The 18,649-nt window shown below is 39.0% G+C and overlaps 1 protein-coding gene and 1 pseudogene across 1 annotated transcript; both read left to right on the plus strand.

The window, feature by feature from the left end:
- Positions 1-5,898: 5,898 nt before the first annotated feature.
- On the plus strand, positions 5,899-8,962 carry LOC121808853 (AUGMIN subunit 8-like). The gene is made up of 7 exons (XM_042209424.1): positions 5,899-6,433; positions 6,524-7,539; positions 7,673-7,792; positions 8,064-8,180; positions 8,278-8,367; positions 8,531-8,638; positions 8,918-8,962. Exons 1-7 carry the CDS (start codon positions 5,899-5,901, stop codon positions 8,960-8,962), a joined length of 2,031 nt encoding a protein of 676 aa, XP_042065358.1.
- Positions 8,963-10,161: 1,199 nt separating this feature from the next.
- Positions 10,162-15,418, plus strand: LOC121808854 (annotated as a pseudogene).
- Positions 15,419-18,649: the final 3,231 nt, after the last annotated feature.

The raw sequence follows: 18,649 nt of genomic DNA on the forward strand, positions 1-18,649 counted from the left end.
CATAGGCATAGCGCATAGGAATTCACGTTTTCTTCTTTAACTTTTTTAGTTCATCCTTCCGGATTAATTGTAACTAGGCATGCACAAGGGTCGAAAACCGCCGGTTCAGGGTCGTGAACCGGCGGTTCAAGGGTCGGGGAATGTATGAACCTGAACCGGCCCGCCTAGCTCCCGGCGGTTCCGGTTCCGGTTCAAAAAACCGGCGGGTTACGGGGCGGTTCAAAACCGCCGGTTTTCGGCTTGAACCGCCGGTTCCGGGCCGGTTCGACGGTTCGACGAATTGTTTTTTTTTGCATTTTTCAATTTTCCAATTTTAATCAACTTACATTACACTTTTCAAGTTTGTTTTTTTTATGAAATGTGAGTAAATAAAATTGAAAAAATACGGATAAAGTTGCAATTTTATTGAAATTGCATGTTTACAAATTACACGTTACAAGTTACAACAATTACAAATTTAAAACATATGGCGGTCTTGAAGTCTTAAACAAAATTTAAATACAAATGAGACTACTAGTGAAGAACTAATTACAAATGACAAGAAACGATGTTGAAGTTCTTAAACGTATAAGTGTATTATATATATACTCTTAACCGGCGAAGAAGATCTTTCTACATAACTAAATTAAGGACACCTTTAGCAATTCAACTTTAAATGTTGAGTTTCGTCTAACAATCAACAAATATAGTAGAATTGTCAAAAGTTTCCCTCATTTAGCCGTATAGAGAAATATACTTCATCGACTAGAGTATATACAAATACAATTATGTAATTGTTTTTGCATATACAAAAACATATGGCGGTTCAACCCTAAACCGACGGGTTGTCCACGGTTTCCGTCAGAAAACCGGCGGTTTCTGACCGAAAACCGGCGGTTTCTGACCGGTTCTGCAGGCCTACACACTGACCCTACGGCCTAGCCTCTGAAAAGTTGCCGGAACCGTCAGAAACCGGCTCCCGAACCGGCGGTTTACCCCGACAAACCGGCGGTTTACCCCTCAAACCGGCGGTTTACCCCGACAAACCGACGGTTTACCCCGCAAACCGACGGTTCCAACGGCTATACTAAACCCCTACGCGAACCCTACGAACCCCTAACCTACGAAACACTATTTAACCCTTTGAACCGGCGGTTCGAACCGCCGAACCGCCGGTTCAGGTTCAATATATTGCCGAACCTGAACCGGCCCTTCCGACCCTTCAACCCTTCTGCCGGTTCAACCCGCCGGTTCCGGGCCCGGTTCCGGTTCATGAACCGGCGGGCCCGAACCGGCGGTTAACCGCCGGTCCGGGTCGGTTTGTGCATGCCTAATTGTAACTCTTCTTCATCCTTCCCGATTAATTGTAACTCTTTTCCACTTCGATCCGTCCCTCAATAATTGTCACACTTCATTTTTATAGTAAGTAGGTCACATATTCCACTAAGTCACTTCACTCACATTTTATTTTAAAACCAATATAAAAAAATGGGTCACACATTCCACTAACTTTTTCAACCAATTTTTCTTTACATTTCTTAAAACTCGGGTCCGGTCAAAGAGTGATAATTAATCAGGGACGGGGGGAGTAATTTTTAGATGGAATAAAAATGGTCCATGGATTATGGGTTTATCTCGCTCATAATCTATAAACTTTAAAAATATCTCCAGACATCCCTTAACTAAGGGTTTATCTCAAAAATGGTCCTTTTGGCTTTTTTGAACCGAAAATGCCCTTTTAGGGTGCTGGCCAATTTGGTCTTTTTACACTTTTAACTTTTTAAATCTGATATTATTTCAGTGATGTACTGAATCTGACATTATTTCAAAATTATCATTCTTCTTCCTATTTGTCATACTTCACTTTGTTTCTTTATTTCAATATTAGATTTAATTTTATAAAATTAAATTTTAATTTTAGATTTTTAAATATCAATAAATTTTTTCAATTAAAACTATTAATTCATGGACACTATAAATATTGATTAACACTATTAATTTTTGTTATTTAATAGTATACTATTCAGCTGAATTGAAGAAGTACAAAAGAATAATATGAATCATGATGGAAAAATAAGAGCTATTCTACTTAGCATTTGTTCGGTTGTTATAATTGTTTGTGATTAAATATTATGAAGTTAACTAAAAATTTGATACTACTAAAAATTTGAGAAGTATTATTCTATTATACTCCATCCATTCCAAAAACATAAACTTTTTTTTGTCATTTTTGTTCATCCCACAAAATTAGTTCATTTTTATATTTTTGAAACCTTTTTATCAAAACATTATACTCCGTACTATAATAAGTTTGTGTCTCGCTATCCATTATTTCCTACTACTTATCTATTTGAAGTATTTATATATAAGTATTTTTATTTAAATTTTCTAGTTAATTTTGATTGTTTTTAAATAAATAAACGAAAATTATAGTCTTACATTAGATGCACATCTATTTATAATTAAAACTATTAATATTGATTAAAATTAAATTAGCGTCGGTATATCTTATTGATTAAATATTAAACAGTATCAAATATTAATTAAAACTATTAATTTTTGTTATTTAATAATTTTAATAATTAACAAAAATTTATTGATATTTAAAAATCTAAATTTAAAATTTAATTTTATAAAATTAAATCTAATATTGAAATAAAGAAATAAAGTGGAGGATGACAAAAGGGAAGAAGAATGATAATTTTGAAATGATATCAGATTTAAAAAGTTAAAAGTGTAAAAAGATCAAATTGTCCAGCACCCAAAAGGGCATTTTCGGTTCAAAAATAGCCAAAAGGACAATTTTTTAGATAAACCCTTAGTTCATGGATGTTTGACGATATTTTTAAAGTCCATGGACTATGAGCGAGATAAACCTATAGTCCAAGGACTATTTTTGTAGTGCACTCTATTTTTTAATTGGAAATAGGGAGTACTACATCTTATACAACCCAAAATTGTTTATATACTAAAAAATAACATAATTATTTTTATGATTGAAAATAAATATTGTACACTAACAGGCACTAAAATACGTTTGTTGCGTCAACAATTAATGGTCAAATGTCCATATGAAAGTTGTCATTTTTGTTGGTCTTGGAGCGTCAATCCATTCTCTTTCAAGATTCCAATCATATTGCAATGTTTACATTCGACAACCAATGCAGATGGAAGTTCTGCATTTGGAAGGATATTTGGAAATGAAAATCCAGCTGACATGTTTACTAAGATGGTGACGTTAGAAAAACTGAAGTTATCATAGTTTCATTTGGTCTTGTAATTTGAATAGAAAAGTATACGATGCTAACCGGATCCAATGAGATTAGATCAAGAATATGAACCTTGAAATGAAGTAAATCAGACCCAATATTTTTCCTGCTATATTGCCCCAAAATTTAGATACACTAGTATTAACACTCGTGCTATGCTATGCACGAGACACAAGATTTTCAAATAAGAAATATAAAATATAATAAATATATACTAGAAAATAAGAATTCAAAGTAATGTGAAGATTTAAAAAAACAGAAATGCATGTACTTATCTTGTTTCACTCTAAATGGAAAATTACTACTCCTTAATGAATGAAACATTTATGCAATTATAATTTATAATTTAAATGGAGTAAAAACAATAATATTGATGACAAAAAGAAGATGTGTGACTAATGATCAAATAGTATGAGTTAATTAGAATAAGATATACAAATAAAGAAAATATGAGTGAATAAAAGATGTTTATTGACAGTGCTTGCAAGTCATTAATCCAAATAAAAGGTAAATTAATATATAAATATAATAGCTTAATTTTAAAAAAGTCGATTTGAAAAATATATATGGAATATTAAACATATCCACATTAAGTATATAAATAATTTAAATCATAAAAATTTAAAACTTGTTTGAGAAGTCAAGTTAGAAAATTTGTATTATTCAATAATCATATTTTAGTTGACTATTTATATTTCTTTCGTTTAATTTTAGACAATAACATAACTTGATATACAGGGCCAAAAATTAAATGAATTTTTTAAATATTGGAAAGAATAAATTTCTTACTTCCCGCCACATATACGTATAAAAAGTAAATTATCACTTAAAATAACGATAATATTTTATGCATCTTGTTTGTTTTGAATAATGTGACAATTTACACTACTATTTATATTAAGAAGTTATACAAACTTTATAAGTTATATTTAATTTTAAATATATATAATTTCATCTAATTCCGTAGTTTAATCTATAAACTTAGTAGCATTTTTTTAATTAATTAGGGGTGAATTAAATACACGAATTAAAAACTTTAAATGAGTAAATATAGGATGAAAATTTTAAACATTACATATTTGTGTTTTCGCTTAGCTTGTGAATTAATTCGGAGAAAAAGTATTGTAATAAATGATTAAATCTCAATTTTAACCTAAATAAATGGATGGCAAACTAAATTCTCTAGCATAATTCCAATTTTACCCCAAATATAAGACTAATTAATATATAAATTTAATAACTTAATTATATATTAAAAAATAATGGTAGTGCACTATTTAAATGTGTTTTAAAACTTATTCGAGAAGCTAACATTTATTGGACCCTGAACCCTTATTTATCCAATTGTTTTTCTCTTAAAAAATTGTTTTTGGATAGAAGACACTCCATCTTTCTATTTTCCTTCCAAAAAGGACATCAGGGTCTTTTCACCTAACTTGCACTTTAGATTATGATAGATAGATAGATGATAGATAATACTCTATCCGTTTCATAGTAATAGAGTCATTTTTGTACGTTCCATAGTAATAGAGTCATTTCGCTTTTTAGTAAAAGTCAATACATTTCTCTACACCTACTTTACTCTCTTGCTTTATTCTCTCTTAATCTCCGTGCCGAAAAGAAACGTCTCAATTACTATGGAACGGAGGGAGTAGATGATAGATATCATATGAAATTGGGTAAATAATTATGGTGTTTATCACTTTTTATAGTAATTATTTGTTTTCTTATTTTAATAGTTTTATAATGTTAAATGAAATCAATATTATGGAATTAAACCTTTTCTTTCTCTTACTACTCCCTCCGTCCCATTCAAGATAACCACATTTCCATTTTTATTTGTCCCAATCAAGATGATCACTTTCCAATTTTAGAAATAACATTCTATCTCCTCATTAAAATATTCAACTACCTTTTTTCCTCTTTACTTTATTCCACCTTACCACACTTCCTAAAATCCCGTGCGACTAAAAAATGTTACCATCTTTAGTAGGACGGAGGGAGTAATTATTGGCAACACAGTACATTTAGCTAAAATTTGATTTGAATATTTAATTAGTAAGAATAAGCCTTTTATTTGAAAACTAAAGTCTCCCAAAGAAAAAGGAAATTTTATGGCTATATTTATGTTGAATACTAGTTTATGATTCCAAATTTCCAACGTCTAACCGAAAACTTCCACCGTTTCCACATGACGGATCAAATTTGTCAAGAAAAGGTACCGTAAATGATTCTATTGTTTCAGCTTTCATTTCACGTTATTATTATTGTCATTTTGGATTTGTTAGTTTCATTCATTTGTTTAGAAACAAGAGCAGTGATTCTGATGTTTTCCAAAATAATCCAATCTGCATTCCTCTATGTTTCTGCTTAGTTGTATGATGTTGAATGCAATATGTCTGTTGGCTGAAATCAAATTCATCTTTTTAAGATCATTAGAATCATTTCCATTTCATTATGCCTCAATCTATTTACCTACATGTATCATAATTCTGGCAGTGAATTTGATGGCAGATTTTCAAGAGGTTAACAGATCCTTTTTAAGAGGCATTAGTCCAAGTTGTTGATAGATTAAGTGAAAGCCAGTTGAGTAGTAAATTTAAGGTGTGTGAAGAGGGGCCATCAATGTGATTTCTTTTGCACAGTTTTGATGGATGTATATGAAGAGGAACAAGCAATACATAAGCAATCTGCAGCTGATAAAACAAGACTACCACTGGTGTCCACTGAGAACAAGAATGGAGCCACTCGTTCGAGGTACAGGTCATCGTCCCCCACGAAACGCTGGACACCATCAACCTCAACTCATGCAACATCAGCAAAGAGGGTTATATCGGCTGAAAGGAATCGCCCCTCTAGACCGTCATCACCTCGATCTCCCTCAACCCCAATTCAGGATACATCTGCAGAACTGTTGTTGGCATCAAGAAAGGTAGTTGGCAACAAGATGCCAGAGGCCTTATGGCCTTCAACAACGCGGAGCCAGAATGTTTCTTTACAGCCTGATACATTTTTTAGTCCTATTAGTAAGAAAGAAAAACCAGTTTCTTATATTCCAGAGAGGAAGCAAACTCCACTTGAAGGTAAGAGTTCTGCTGATCAATCTGAGAATTCTAAACCTGTTGAGAGTCTGTATCCGCGTATGGTGGACCAGCATCGATGGCCAAGCACAATCCTAAGCACAAGTAATGACATGTTTGATAAGCAAACCCTGGGTAAGATCACTGTTTCAAGTAAGACTATCAAAACTTCACCTTCATCTCGTTCAGAAACAGGCGCATTCATTCTTACTAGAGGTATTGATGTTGCTGATAAGACCAGCAAAACTCCATCTTTATCCCGTCCGGAAACAGGTTCACCTTCCCTTGAGAGACTATCCCTGGATGGAACATCTGATCATAACAGAATCATCGATGTGGCTGACAAGACCAGCAGTCCCTCATCTTTATCCTCTTCCAGAACAGGTACACCTTCCCATAGGAGACTAACTATGGATGTCAGTGCTGTGCTGAATAGAAGTATTGAATATCAAGATAAGAAAAACAAAACTTCATTGTCCCCATATGGCAATGTTGTTCCAAGTACAAGCATAGATTTAGTTGATAAGACAAGTAGAACTTCATCTTTGTTCCATCAGGAAACAAATACTCATTCAATCAGGAGACTACCTCTGGATGGCAGCCCTGTTCCAAATCAAAGTGTATATTTAGTTGGCAGGAGTAGGACTACAAAAACTTTATCTTCAACGTGTACAGAAACAGGTACACCTTCTCCCAGGATAGTATCTTGGGATGAGAAAAGTAAACCTATGGCCAAATCTACCAATGAAAAAGAATTGGTTAATGGGTGCTCAGTTGATGATTGTTCAACACCAATTGCAAGGTCTGATTCTTCAAGTTCATCAGATAGAACACAGATGTCAAATGCTGCCATGAAACATATGGCTGCTCCAGCTCTTGGATTGCTGTCTACTGTGTCTAAATGGATCGTTCCCTCTCGAGGAAAGGCTGCCAATTCCTCTGGAGGATCCAGTCCTGCTCGGAAAAGACCATCCAGCCCTGCTCAGAAAAGACCATCTAGCCCTGCTTGGATAAGACCATCCAGCCCCACCAGGAAACTTCAGAGTGCAGCTTCAGTTTTTAGTTTTTTTACAGATATCAAACATGGAAAGAAGGCTAAGCACATTGAAGATGTCCATAACTTGCGGCTTTTATACAATAGACTCTTGCAATGGAGATATGCAAATGCTCGGAGTGATGATGCATTGCAATCCCAGAAAGTAAAAACTGAGGTATGCAGTTACCTTGTTTGAGCTGTAGCAAGTTCTAAATGTTGCATCTATAGTTATGACCTCTTTATTCTCCAACTATAAATCTAACAAACTCCTAGAAATTATAAGCTCCTTTTTTATTTGGATGGTGCAGAAAGTGTTGTCCAGTGTGTGGGTGGAAATTGTTGCTGTTTGGGACTCAATAATAGAGAAAAGGATTGAGATTCAGAAATTGAAGCTCAAGTTGAAGCTTTACACTATTTTGGACAATCAAGTAATGGATCTTTTATTTTGAGCATAATTATAATGACAACGAAGCATCTTGCTTCAGTTCTTTTCAGTTTACTTAGATGCTATTATTCTCTTCCATTTTTGAAATAAATTCATCATTTAATTATCATATGTTTTTTTTCTGTGATTTTCTACTGCAAGTTCAACAAGCCTAGACAATATATTTCTCCTTAATCCCTTCATGTCATATTGTTCTATACAATATACATGGCTAAGGATTTATGCCTTTTCTAATTCTAATGCAAAAAGTTCAGATTTGTGGACTTGAAGAGTGGAAATCAACTGAAGTGGATCATATTAGCTCATTAAGTTTGGCCATAGAGGATCTGCAAGCTGGCACAGTTCTTGTTCCGGTCATGAGAGGAGCAAGGGTACGTAGTGGACTACTTTCTATGGTAATTTATTCAAGAGAAAGGAACAACTACTTTGGTATAAGATAAACAACTCCACTATATCTAAATTTTCTAGGGTAGCATTCAAAGAATCAAGGAGGCTGTAAGCTTGGCTCTTGATGTGATGCAGGCAATGGGGTCCTCCTTACGTTCCGTTCTCTTGAAGGTGATATATTGGCTTTTAACTAATTAACTTCTCTAGTTTACTCCAAGTGCCATTTAGTTGATCCAGTACGAGCAAACCTATAAACACTTCAAATGTATTTGCCACACTTTTGGTGTTATAACTCAAAGCAACAACCTCATTAATTTCTGTTCCAATATTGCAGGTCAATAGGATGAACTCCTTCGCGTCCGACCTTGCTGATGTAGTAACAGAGGAAAGAGCTATCTTTGGTGAATATGAATCATTGTTGAGCTCCATAGCTGAATTGCAGGTAGGAAGAAGCATTATGGTCAAAGGATTAAAAATCCTATCATCTTCCTTTATATGTGCTTCTTATGTGTATAACATGATGAGACTCAGTGGTACTGCCATACTCATGCCCGGTTATTAAATAGTAGTTCAGTTCTGGTGAATAAAATATAAGCATGTCACTGTTTTCAATCTAGCATCAAATGAGTAATCTTGATTCTTGAAGATATGGCATTTTGTTTCCTGTTTTTTGTAAGTTGAGCTCATGAAGTAGCTGATGAGGTTGAATTTATTTTGATAGGTGGAAGAATCCAGCCTAAGGAGCCATTTACTACAGATGAAATGAGCTCGGAGCAACGATGAAACATTGATATATGGGTATTAAAACAGCTCTAAAGCTCTTGCATACAAGAATAGCTATGTAAGGACTTGAGCTTTTGTTATATGGGTGTTTTTTGTGCTCATATTCTTGTCCTGCTTTAGTGTTATTGGTAGGTTAGAAAATTTTAAGTTACATTTATTCTTTTTGTGTAGTTTGTACTTTGTTTACCTCCCTAAAAACAACCAAAGGGAAAATTGACACACAAGTTGAAATATACAAGGAAAATTACAGAGGAATTCTGCTATTTATTGTTTGTAAGTTTTACCTCAAAAAATGAAAAGTTGAAGTGAGTCTACATTTGAGTAGTGAGGATAGTCAAACTTTCTATACATATGAAATTGTTGTGATAAGTTATTTGGAACTCAACTGGGAACATATTAATAGCTTGGAGCAATTTTTAAAGTTATTGCTTACTAAACTCTAAAAGTCTGGTCTTCGGATTATAAGTGTCATTTAAATTAAAGCTACTCCATATACCATAAATGAAGTATCATTAATAAATTATTACCGATGAACTTATGACAACATTATGTTACTCAATTTTCAAATCGTAAACCACAACAAATAGTGCTAATACAGTTAAACCTACCAAATCATTCTCTCCAAAGTCCATCCACAATGCTACCCAAAAAATTCAGCCCCTACTTTATTTTTTAGATGTTAAATCAGCTATTATCAATTCAGTCCCAATATATCCAATGCATTTAGCTCCTTTATAAACCAATTTTTAGACTCATTTTCAACCATATAAATAGTTAAATATTAATTGAAATCAAAAAATAAATACGCATAAAAGTGCAATAATTTAAATATTAAAAAATTTACTAAAATAAATATGGATCCTTTGTGAGAGAAAATAAGTGATAAATTGATAGAATTTGGGTATTTAATATAATTAAAAATAAAAAATTATGCACGACCGCAGCCGTGTTCGGGGCGGTTTACTTGGCCGCACTCTCGGTGTTCGTGCTACAATGTAATTGTTGGGGTCACGGCTGCATTGTGAATGCCCTAATAAAATAATGTAAGTTATCAATTTAGTTTGGTTAAATAAAATAAAATAAATAATTTATGCAAATATAGTTTCATGGAGTATAATTTAAAAAGTAAACTGAACTTTGCTCAAAATCAGTCGTAAAAATGAGATGAACAATGCAACTCCAATGGCGTTAAGAGCCATTGCTAATCCAGGAGACAGAAACCGCTTGTTAAAATTGATCAATCAATCGATCACTCTCTCTCACCTCAATCAGACCCACGCCCAGATCATTCACAATGGCCATCTTCATCACAACATCATCGTCACAAAACTCGTTCAAAAACTCCTCGACTTCAAAACTCAGGCGCAAGCCAAACTCCTCTTCGCTAACATCGACTCGCCCGATCTCTTCCTCTACAATGTCCACATCAAAGGCCTCAGGCACGCCCCCTTCGATTCCCTATCCGTATACAACACTCTTCTCCGGAAAACAGAGCTCAAACCTGATAATTTCACTTATTCCTTCGTTATCTCGGCTTTCTCGTCATTCTCATCGCCCGTGTGTGAGAAAGTTGCGGTTTTGCTTCACGGGCACGCGGTGGTTTCCGGGTTTGGATCAGATGCGTTTGTGGGTTCGGCGCTGGTCGACGCCTACACCAAATTTTCCAAGATTAGGATTGCGCGAAATGTGTTCGATGAAATATGTTAAATTCTCTAAATTCTGTCCCACATCGACTTGGTGAAAATCCCATCTAATCTATATAAGTGTGATAACCCTCCCTCTTATGAGGCCTTTTAAGGGGTGAGTGACCCATTTCTAATATGGTATCAGAGCGGGCCCAAGTCGATGATGGTTTTCTCTTTATCTCTTATCTACCTCACGAGTGGAAGACCGATGTCCTTTCCGGCCCACATCGATGATGGTTTCTCTTGCATTGCCTACCCACGTGATGGAAGACCGATGTCCTTTCCGGCCCACACGTGAGGGGGGTGTTAAATTCTCTAAATTCTGTCCCACATCGACTTGGTGAAGATCCCATCTAATCTATATAAGTGTGCGTGTTAAATTCTCTAAATTCTGTCCCACATCGACTTGGTGAAGATCCCATGTAATTTATATAAGTGTGGATAGTTAAATTCTCTAAATTATGTCCCACATCGACTTGGTGAAGATCCCATCTAATCTATATAAGTGTGATCCCATTTAATCTATATAAGTGTGGATAACCCTCCCCCTTATGAGGTCTTTTAAGGGGTGAGTGGCCCATTTCTAATATGGTATCAGAGCGGGCCCAAGTCGATGATGGTTTTCTCTTTATCTCTTATCTACCTCACGAGTGGAAGACCGATGTCCTTTCCGGCCCACATCGATGATGGTTTCTCTTGCATTGCCTACCCACGTGATGGAAGACCGATGTCCTTTCCGGTCCACACGTGAGGGGGCGTGTTAAATTCTCTAAATTCTGTCCCACATCGACTTGGTGAAGATCCCATCTAATCTATATAAGTGTGGATAACCCTCCCTCTTATGTGGCCTTTTAAGGGGTGAGTGGCCCATTTCTAATAAAATATCACAGCCGGATACGGTTCTTTGGAACACGTTGCTTTCCGGGTTGGTGAAGAATTCCTGCTTCGATGAATCGATTGGGGTGTTCCGTGACATGATTTCGAAGGCGGCGCGGCTTGATTCTACGACATTGGCTGTTGCGCTCTCCGCTGTGGCTGAGCTGCCGCGTTTGAGAGATGGGATGATGTTGTAGGCTTGGCTGTCAAGGTTGGTTGCCATTTCGACAAGCACGTGCTTACTTGTTTGGTTTCTTTATATTCGAAATGTGGGTGTGTCTCGACTGCTCGATTGCTGTTTGAGCTGATTAGGAGGCCGGATTTGGTTGCGTACAACGCGATAATATCTGGTTTTTCTTGTAACGGTGAAGCTGAGAAATCGCTGCAGCTGTTTCAACAACTGCTTTCATCAGAGAACAGGGTTAGCTCGAGTAGTTTAGTTGGTTTGATTCCAGTTTTCCATCCATTTGGTCGTTTGGATCTTCCTCGAACCATCCATGGCTTCTGTGTGAAGTCTGGTTTTGCTTCCAATTCCTCTGTCTCGACTGCATTGACGACGGTTTACAGCCGGCTGAACGAGCTTGAGCTTTCTAGGGGCCTTTTCAATGAGTTACCGGAGAAGCCCCTAACCTCATGGAATGCTATGATATCGGGTTATGCCCAGAACGGTCACTCAGAGAAGGCAATATCCCTTTTTCATGAGATGGAGGAGCTCGATATTCGGCCTAATCCTGTCACGATCATCACTATTCTCTCGGCTTGCGCTCAGCTTGGCGCTTTAGGGTTGGGGAAATGGCTTCGTCGTTTGATAAAAAAGGAGTCTTTATTGCCTAGCATCTATGTATCAACTGCTTTAATTGACATGTACATGAAATGTGGGAGCATTGAGGAGGCTAGGAGATTATTTGATGAGATGGATGAAAGGAATGTTGGAGATATAGCTATAAAAAACAATACTAACCGGACGTAATACAACCCGAGAGAAGAGAAAAGAAAAACAGAAACAAAAATTACAATGAGAATTCGAAACTGTAAAGAAGAACTTAGCCGAGTCGAGGAAGGCCTCTTTCCGCAAGACGAGATACGCCCCGGTAGTGTTCTCAATTTTGGGGTGTCGTCCCCAAAGATGAAACGACTACGTCTCGTTCGCTGCAACACCGCAGTTGGAACGAGCTCCGGCGAACTGGAAGAGGAAGAGGGCAGAGCTTCGAAAACTAGGCAGAGAGAGGAAGTATGCTTGTGATTTTCAGTGTGTGAAATGCAGTGGAATGACTAGCCTATTTATAGGCCAAGCCACCATGCAGGGTCAACCAAGCCATGAAGGCTCATCATGGCAGATTCGTAACCGTCGGCGGTTACAAGCTTGTGGCATGAGTGTGCCATTCGCGTGTGGAGCGTGTGCTTTTCTCACGTGGCAGTTTTGACTGTGCCACGCTTGACGACGTGTCAAGCCACTTGGATTGCTGACTCAGCGGTGGTCTAAAAAGATTATTACGGGTCCAGACCCGAGCCCAAAGACTCAAAGACCAATTGCCAACATCCAAGTCCAAGTCCAAGATTAAGATCGAGATTGGGACCGGGCCCGAGGCCCGCGACCGCGACCACGACCACGGGCTCGGGCGGGCGGGTGGCGGCGGCGGCGCGCGCGTGTGCTCGCGTGTGGGCTCTTTCACCCATCTTGGTCCACTATAATTATTAAGTAACATAAAGTCACTTAATTTAAACACATTAAAAGATGTGTCACTTCTCCAATGTAGGATAATTAACACTAGTTAATTATTCTCTAAGCTCAAGCTCCAAGCTTTAATTAAAAGCTAATTACGCCCAACTTTAATCCACTATTTCTCACTCACCGGAAATCAGATTTGAGAAAGTGAATATACTACATTTATCTACGTAAAATGTAGATCGGCGCTATATCATATAATTTCACAAAATTAAATGTCTCGTCATATTTATTATTTGGTCAAAATCCATTGACCGAGCATATTTAATCCATGATTTTTACAATCCCCCACATGAGTGGAAATAGCTGAATGCATATGCATGCAGACACAAGGTCAACCCTCGAGAGGTATATAAGCATAAGGATAGGTAGTTGTTGGCTTTGAACCCTTCATAGTCGACACCATCGGATACACAGGCGACTTAGTAGCGCGATGCTTTGAACTAATCCCCCACTGCGTGCACCGAAACAATGGTGTTAACGCTTAAACACCTCAACCTCATCCGTTTTCCCGTTTTGTGTCCATTGCGGTCTTGGACACCACTTTGGATTCATAAGTGCGTTTTATGAAGCGACCACACTTCGCACTTACATATGTGGCTCTTAGTCAAGTACCTTGCCATACTTGGTCTCTTTGAGAACTCCATCTCTTTGAGATCCTTAAGAACCATTAAAAGTCATAGACTTAGCCTTTACCACTAGGCAAGTTCTCCAACACTCTATTGCTCTCTAGGGAATAGATATAGTTGAATGTTTCTCATGAACTCTCATAGCTTAGTTGTCCCTTTGAACCGAGTTCTTGGGATCTCCAGTCTTCATGGTTGGGTTACCACTATGACAATTCTTTAATTTGTGGATTTCAGACTCATTCCCTTTAGCAACTTATTCATTTGATCACGGTTTAACCCTTTGGTTAGCGGATCCGCTAGATTATCTATTGACTTTACATAGTCAATTGTAATCACCCCTGTTGTGATCAAATGTCTAACAGTGTTATGTCGTCGACGTATATGTCGAGACTTACCGTTATAGAAGCCATTATTTGCCCTTCCAATAGCCGCTTGGCTATCGCAGTGGATAAGCACTGGTGGCACTGGCTTAGACCAACATGGAATATCTTCAAGGAAGTTCTTAAGCCACTCGGCTTCCTCACCCGCCTTGTCTAAGGCGATGAACTTCGATTCCATGGTTGATCGGACTATACATGTCTGTTTTGTGGATTTCCACGATACAGCACCACCCCCAATAGTAAAGATGTATCCACTTGTTGAAAGTGAGTCTCTATTGTCGGATATCCAATTTGCATCACAGTACCCTTCAAGTACCGGGGGTATCTCGAGAAGTGTAGCCCAAGATTTTGAGTATGTTTTAAATATCTCAAAACCCTCACAAGAGCTCTCCAATGCTCTTTGCTTGGATTGCTCGTGTAACGACTCAACTTGTTCACGGCACAAGCAATGTCAGGTCGAGTGCAATTAGTTAAGTACATAATGCATCCGATGACCCGTGCATACTCTTCTTGTCCAACGGGCTCGCCCTTGTTCTTGCTCAAGTGAACGCCGAGTTCAGTTGGAGTCTTAACCGGCGCGCCATCATAGGCTTTGAATTTATTCAATATCTTCTCAACATAATGTGATTGTGTTAAGATGATTCCATCAGACGTTCTTAGAATCTTCATTCCAAGAATTACATTGGCTAGACCCATGTCTTTCATGTCAAAGTTTCTCTTTAACATGGCCTTTGTGTCGTTAATTACTTGAGTGTTGCTACATAAGATTAACATATCATCAACGTATAGACACGCTATAACATGACCGTTATTAGTGCTCTTGATGTAGACACATTTGTCGATGTGAAGGGACGGGCACATGTCTTCACGTCGGGTGACCAGGCCCACCCTCAGTCGGGGGAGATCTACGCAGCGCTGGAGCAAGTGATGGGGAAGGATGCAGGGTATGTTGCAGAGACTGTGATGGCTTTGCATGATGTGGAGGAGGAGGAGGAGAAGGAGATGATGGTGAGGGTTCATAGTGAGAAATTGGCTATTGCTTTTGGGCTTGTGATGTGTGAAGATGGAGATGATGAGATTAGGATTATTAAGAATCTTATGGGCGTGTTTGGATTGTCATACTTTTACCAAGTATGTGTCTAAGATTTGGGAGGAAAATAAGTGTGAGAGATGCCAATAGATTTCACCATTTTCAACACGGAGAGTGTTCATGTGGGGACTATTGGTAACACAATTGTTTGGCTTCAAATTTTGAGAATTTTTTATATTGTAGCAAATGTATGATGTATTTTTGAAAATTATAAAGAGGGGAGGCGTTTTAATTTGATTAATATAATAGATTGGTAAAACATGGAGGATTAAGTGTTTGAAGAATAAGATGTTCAAACAAGCTACAAAATCAAAATTAATTAATACTATATCAAAATCTAATAAGACCATCCACAATGCCGCCCACCCGACCGCCCACCCGACCGCCGGCGCTGGGCGGTTCGCTGGGCGGTCTATTGCAGTCGCCCAGCGGGCGAATGGAGAGAGAAACCGCGCAGCGCTGGGCGGTCGCGTGGCGCTAGGCGGTCCGCTCGGCGCTATTGCAGCGCCCGGATCGCCCAGCGCACCGCCTAGGGCGAAATTAAAATTTTTTTTTTCTGAAACACTATATATACGCGCTTTGCTCGTCATTTTCATTCGCACCACTTGTTTTAACGAGTACTCTCTCAATCTTAATTTCTGTACAAGATCAACAAGGGAAAATGGATCTCAACAACGAGCCTAGTTCCGGGAGTAGCGGGTCATAAACTCCGTCGATCCCCGTGGGAAGTGGATGGGGTCAGATGCCCGGGTACTACAACATGTACCCGTGGCAGCAGATGTATTCCGGGATGCCAACGGGGGGAGTCCGTCGGGGGGGTTTCCGGCGGTACCGGGGTGGGCACCACCGGGATGGGCACCCGGGATGCAGATGATGCCCGGGGGGGTACCGCCGACACAGGGGACTCCGGGCGTAGTACCGGCTACACAGTGGACTTATGGGGGGTCCCCGGCGACGGCGGGGGATATCTATCGCCCCAGTTTAGATTGTTCGACTGGTTCATCGCACACATCGACCCAAACGCCCTTGGGGTTTGATAGTTTCTCCTTAGATGACTTGGTGTTTGATACTCCCGGAGCTCCGGAAACTCTCGTTGAAGGGGGAGGGGCAGAGCGGGTGCGTGGCGCCCCCGCGAAGAAGGGCAAGAAGAAGGTCGGCGAGTCGTCGCAGCCGGGTGAGGAGGAGGTACGGAGGAGGTGGACGGACGAGGAGAACGTCGCGCTCTGCAAGGCGTGGGTGAGTGTTTGCGACGATCCTCTCGTTTCGAACGAGCAGAGGATCGTCAACATGTGGGGCAAGATAGCAGCAGCCTACATGAGATTTTTCCCGGAGGGGAGGCCACGCAACGGGGAGGATTGCCGGAAGGCCTGGAACCGAATCAGGAGTGCGGTCTCCCGATTTTCGGGTTTGTACACCAACGCACTCTGCATGATGAGCAGTGGCCAAACGGAGGAGGACTGCAGGAAAATAGCTGAGAAAGCCTTCCCACTGAAGGGGGTATACAAGGACTTCGCCTACTGGAACTGCTATCTTGTGCTGAACGAGTCCGAGAAGTTCCGAGTAGGTGTCGACTCTGGCTGGCCGAAGAAGCAACGACTGAACTACACCGGCGATTTCAGCGGCAGCAGCGGTGGTTCCCACGACCTCCCTGAGACGACGCAGGAGTTCCCCACGCCGCGTTCGGTCGGTGGCCGACCTCGCCCGATGGGGCGCAAGTGCGCTCAGCGGGAGGTGAGGGGGAACGCCGGGGCTTCCCAGGAGGTCCAGTCGGCATCCCCCCTTGGCCAATCCACCGAGGATCTCAAATTCTTCGCTCGCGCCCAAACGACCGCTCAGTTGATCAAGACGATGGCCGAATGGCGGGTGGCGACGGATCCCGTGGAGAAGAGCGTGCTTCAAACCTTGCTCATGAGCCTGCAGGACGAGTTGGAGGCGGCACGGAGGGAGACCGGCGGCGGCGGCGGTGGCGGCGGCGGCGATGGTGGCGACAACGACGGAGGCGACGACGACGGAGACGAGGAGTGAATTGGCACTCCTTTTTATTATTGTATTTTTTTTAAATTAATGTATTTTTTTAAATTATTGTACTTTTTAAAATTTTAATATTATTATTAAACTTTTCCCGTATATGTCTCGTAAATTAAATTTCGTATATTGTGTGATTGTTAATTATTTCATTTTGTATATATTTGTTAATAGTGATATGGATATTATGTGGCTAGGCTATGGCTGAGCTATTGCTGGGCTATTTGCTTGTTTTGATGATGTGGCAGGAGGATTTTTAGTGCTGATGATGTGGCAGTGGTTAGGCTATGGCTGGGCTATTCCTATTGTGGATGGTCTAAATAAAATAAATGGTGGATTGGAATGTTTGTATCAATTTATCCTATCACTTGAAGTAACAGTCACTGATAACATTGTTAAACTAGATGTATCATTCCAAGCAAACAAGACAAGACACTGTGTAACTTGAGAAAACTGAAATCATCCTAACCAACACATTATTAACGAATTCATAGCACATGTAGGCAGCTGATGTAATACTTAATATTTTATCCAACTGAGAAGATTTTGAGGGATTTTTCCATGCACTCCCCCTAGATCGTCACTACAAGAGTGTTTTTTGTGATGCAATTTTTATATATTTGTATTCTCGATGAAATTAGTAGGTCTGATTTTACTCCAAAACAATAAATAAAATGGTGTGAGAATTGAGAATGTTTTACTAGTATTTGGCCACAAATCAAACCCCACATAACTTGTACTCCAATTTTGATCGGAAAAATAGCTTAATTTGGGAAAAAACTATAGTGCGTTTTGATATGCTAAGAGCATTAGCAGTTAGTGTTGCCCACGGTTCCAAAACCGGCGGTTCCGGTTTGGTCGAAGTCGGAATTGGAACCAGACCGTGAGGCTATTTCACGGTTCCGGTTCGAAAACCGCCGGTTCCGGTTCCGGTTCGGAACCGCCTGTTTTCCGGCGGTTTACACGGTTCCGGTTCGAAAACCGGCGGTTTCGCGGTTCGATTTTTTTAAAAACTAGAAATTTGGACTTATACAATAAATTGGAACAAGACAATGGATAATTTAAATTGAAATAAGACGAATAAGGTGAAAATGATATCAATTTTATTGAATTTGAGTTGTAACGGACAACGATACATTACAATTTACAATACATATACAAGTATACAACATACAATAATGTAATATAAATTTGAAATTTGGACTTATACAATAAATTGGAACAAGACAATGGATAATTTAAATTGAAATAAGATGAAT

This window comes from Salvia splendens, chromosome 6 (assembly GCF_004379255.2).
Source record: "Salvia splendens isolate huo1 chromosome 6, SspV2, whole genome shotgun sequence".
Taxonomy (NCBI): domain Eukaryota; kingdom Viridiplantae; phylum Streptophyta; class Magnoliopsida; order Lamiales; family Lamiaceae; genus Salvia; species Salvia splendens.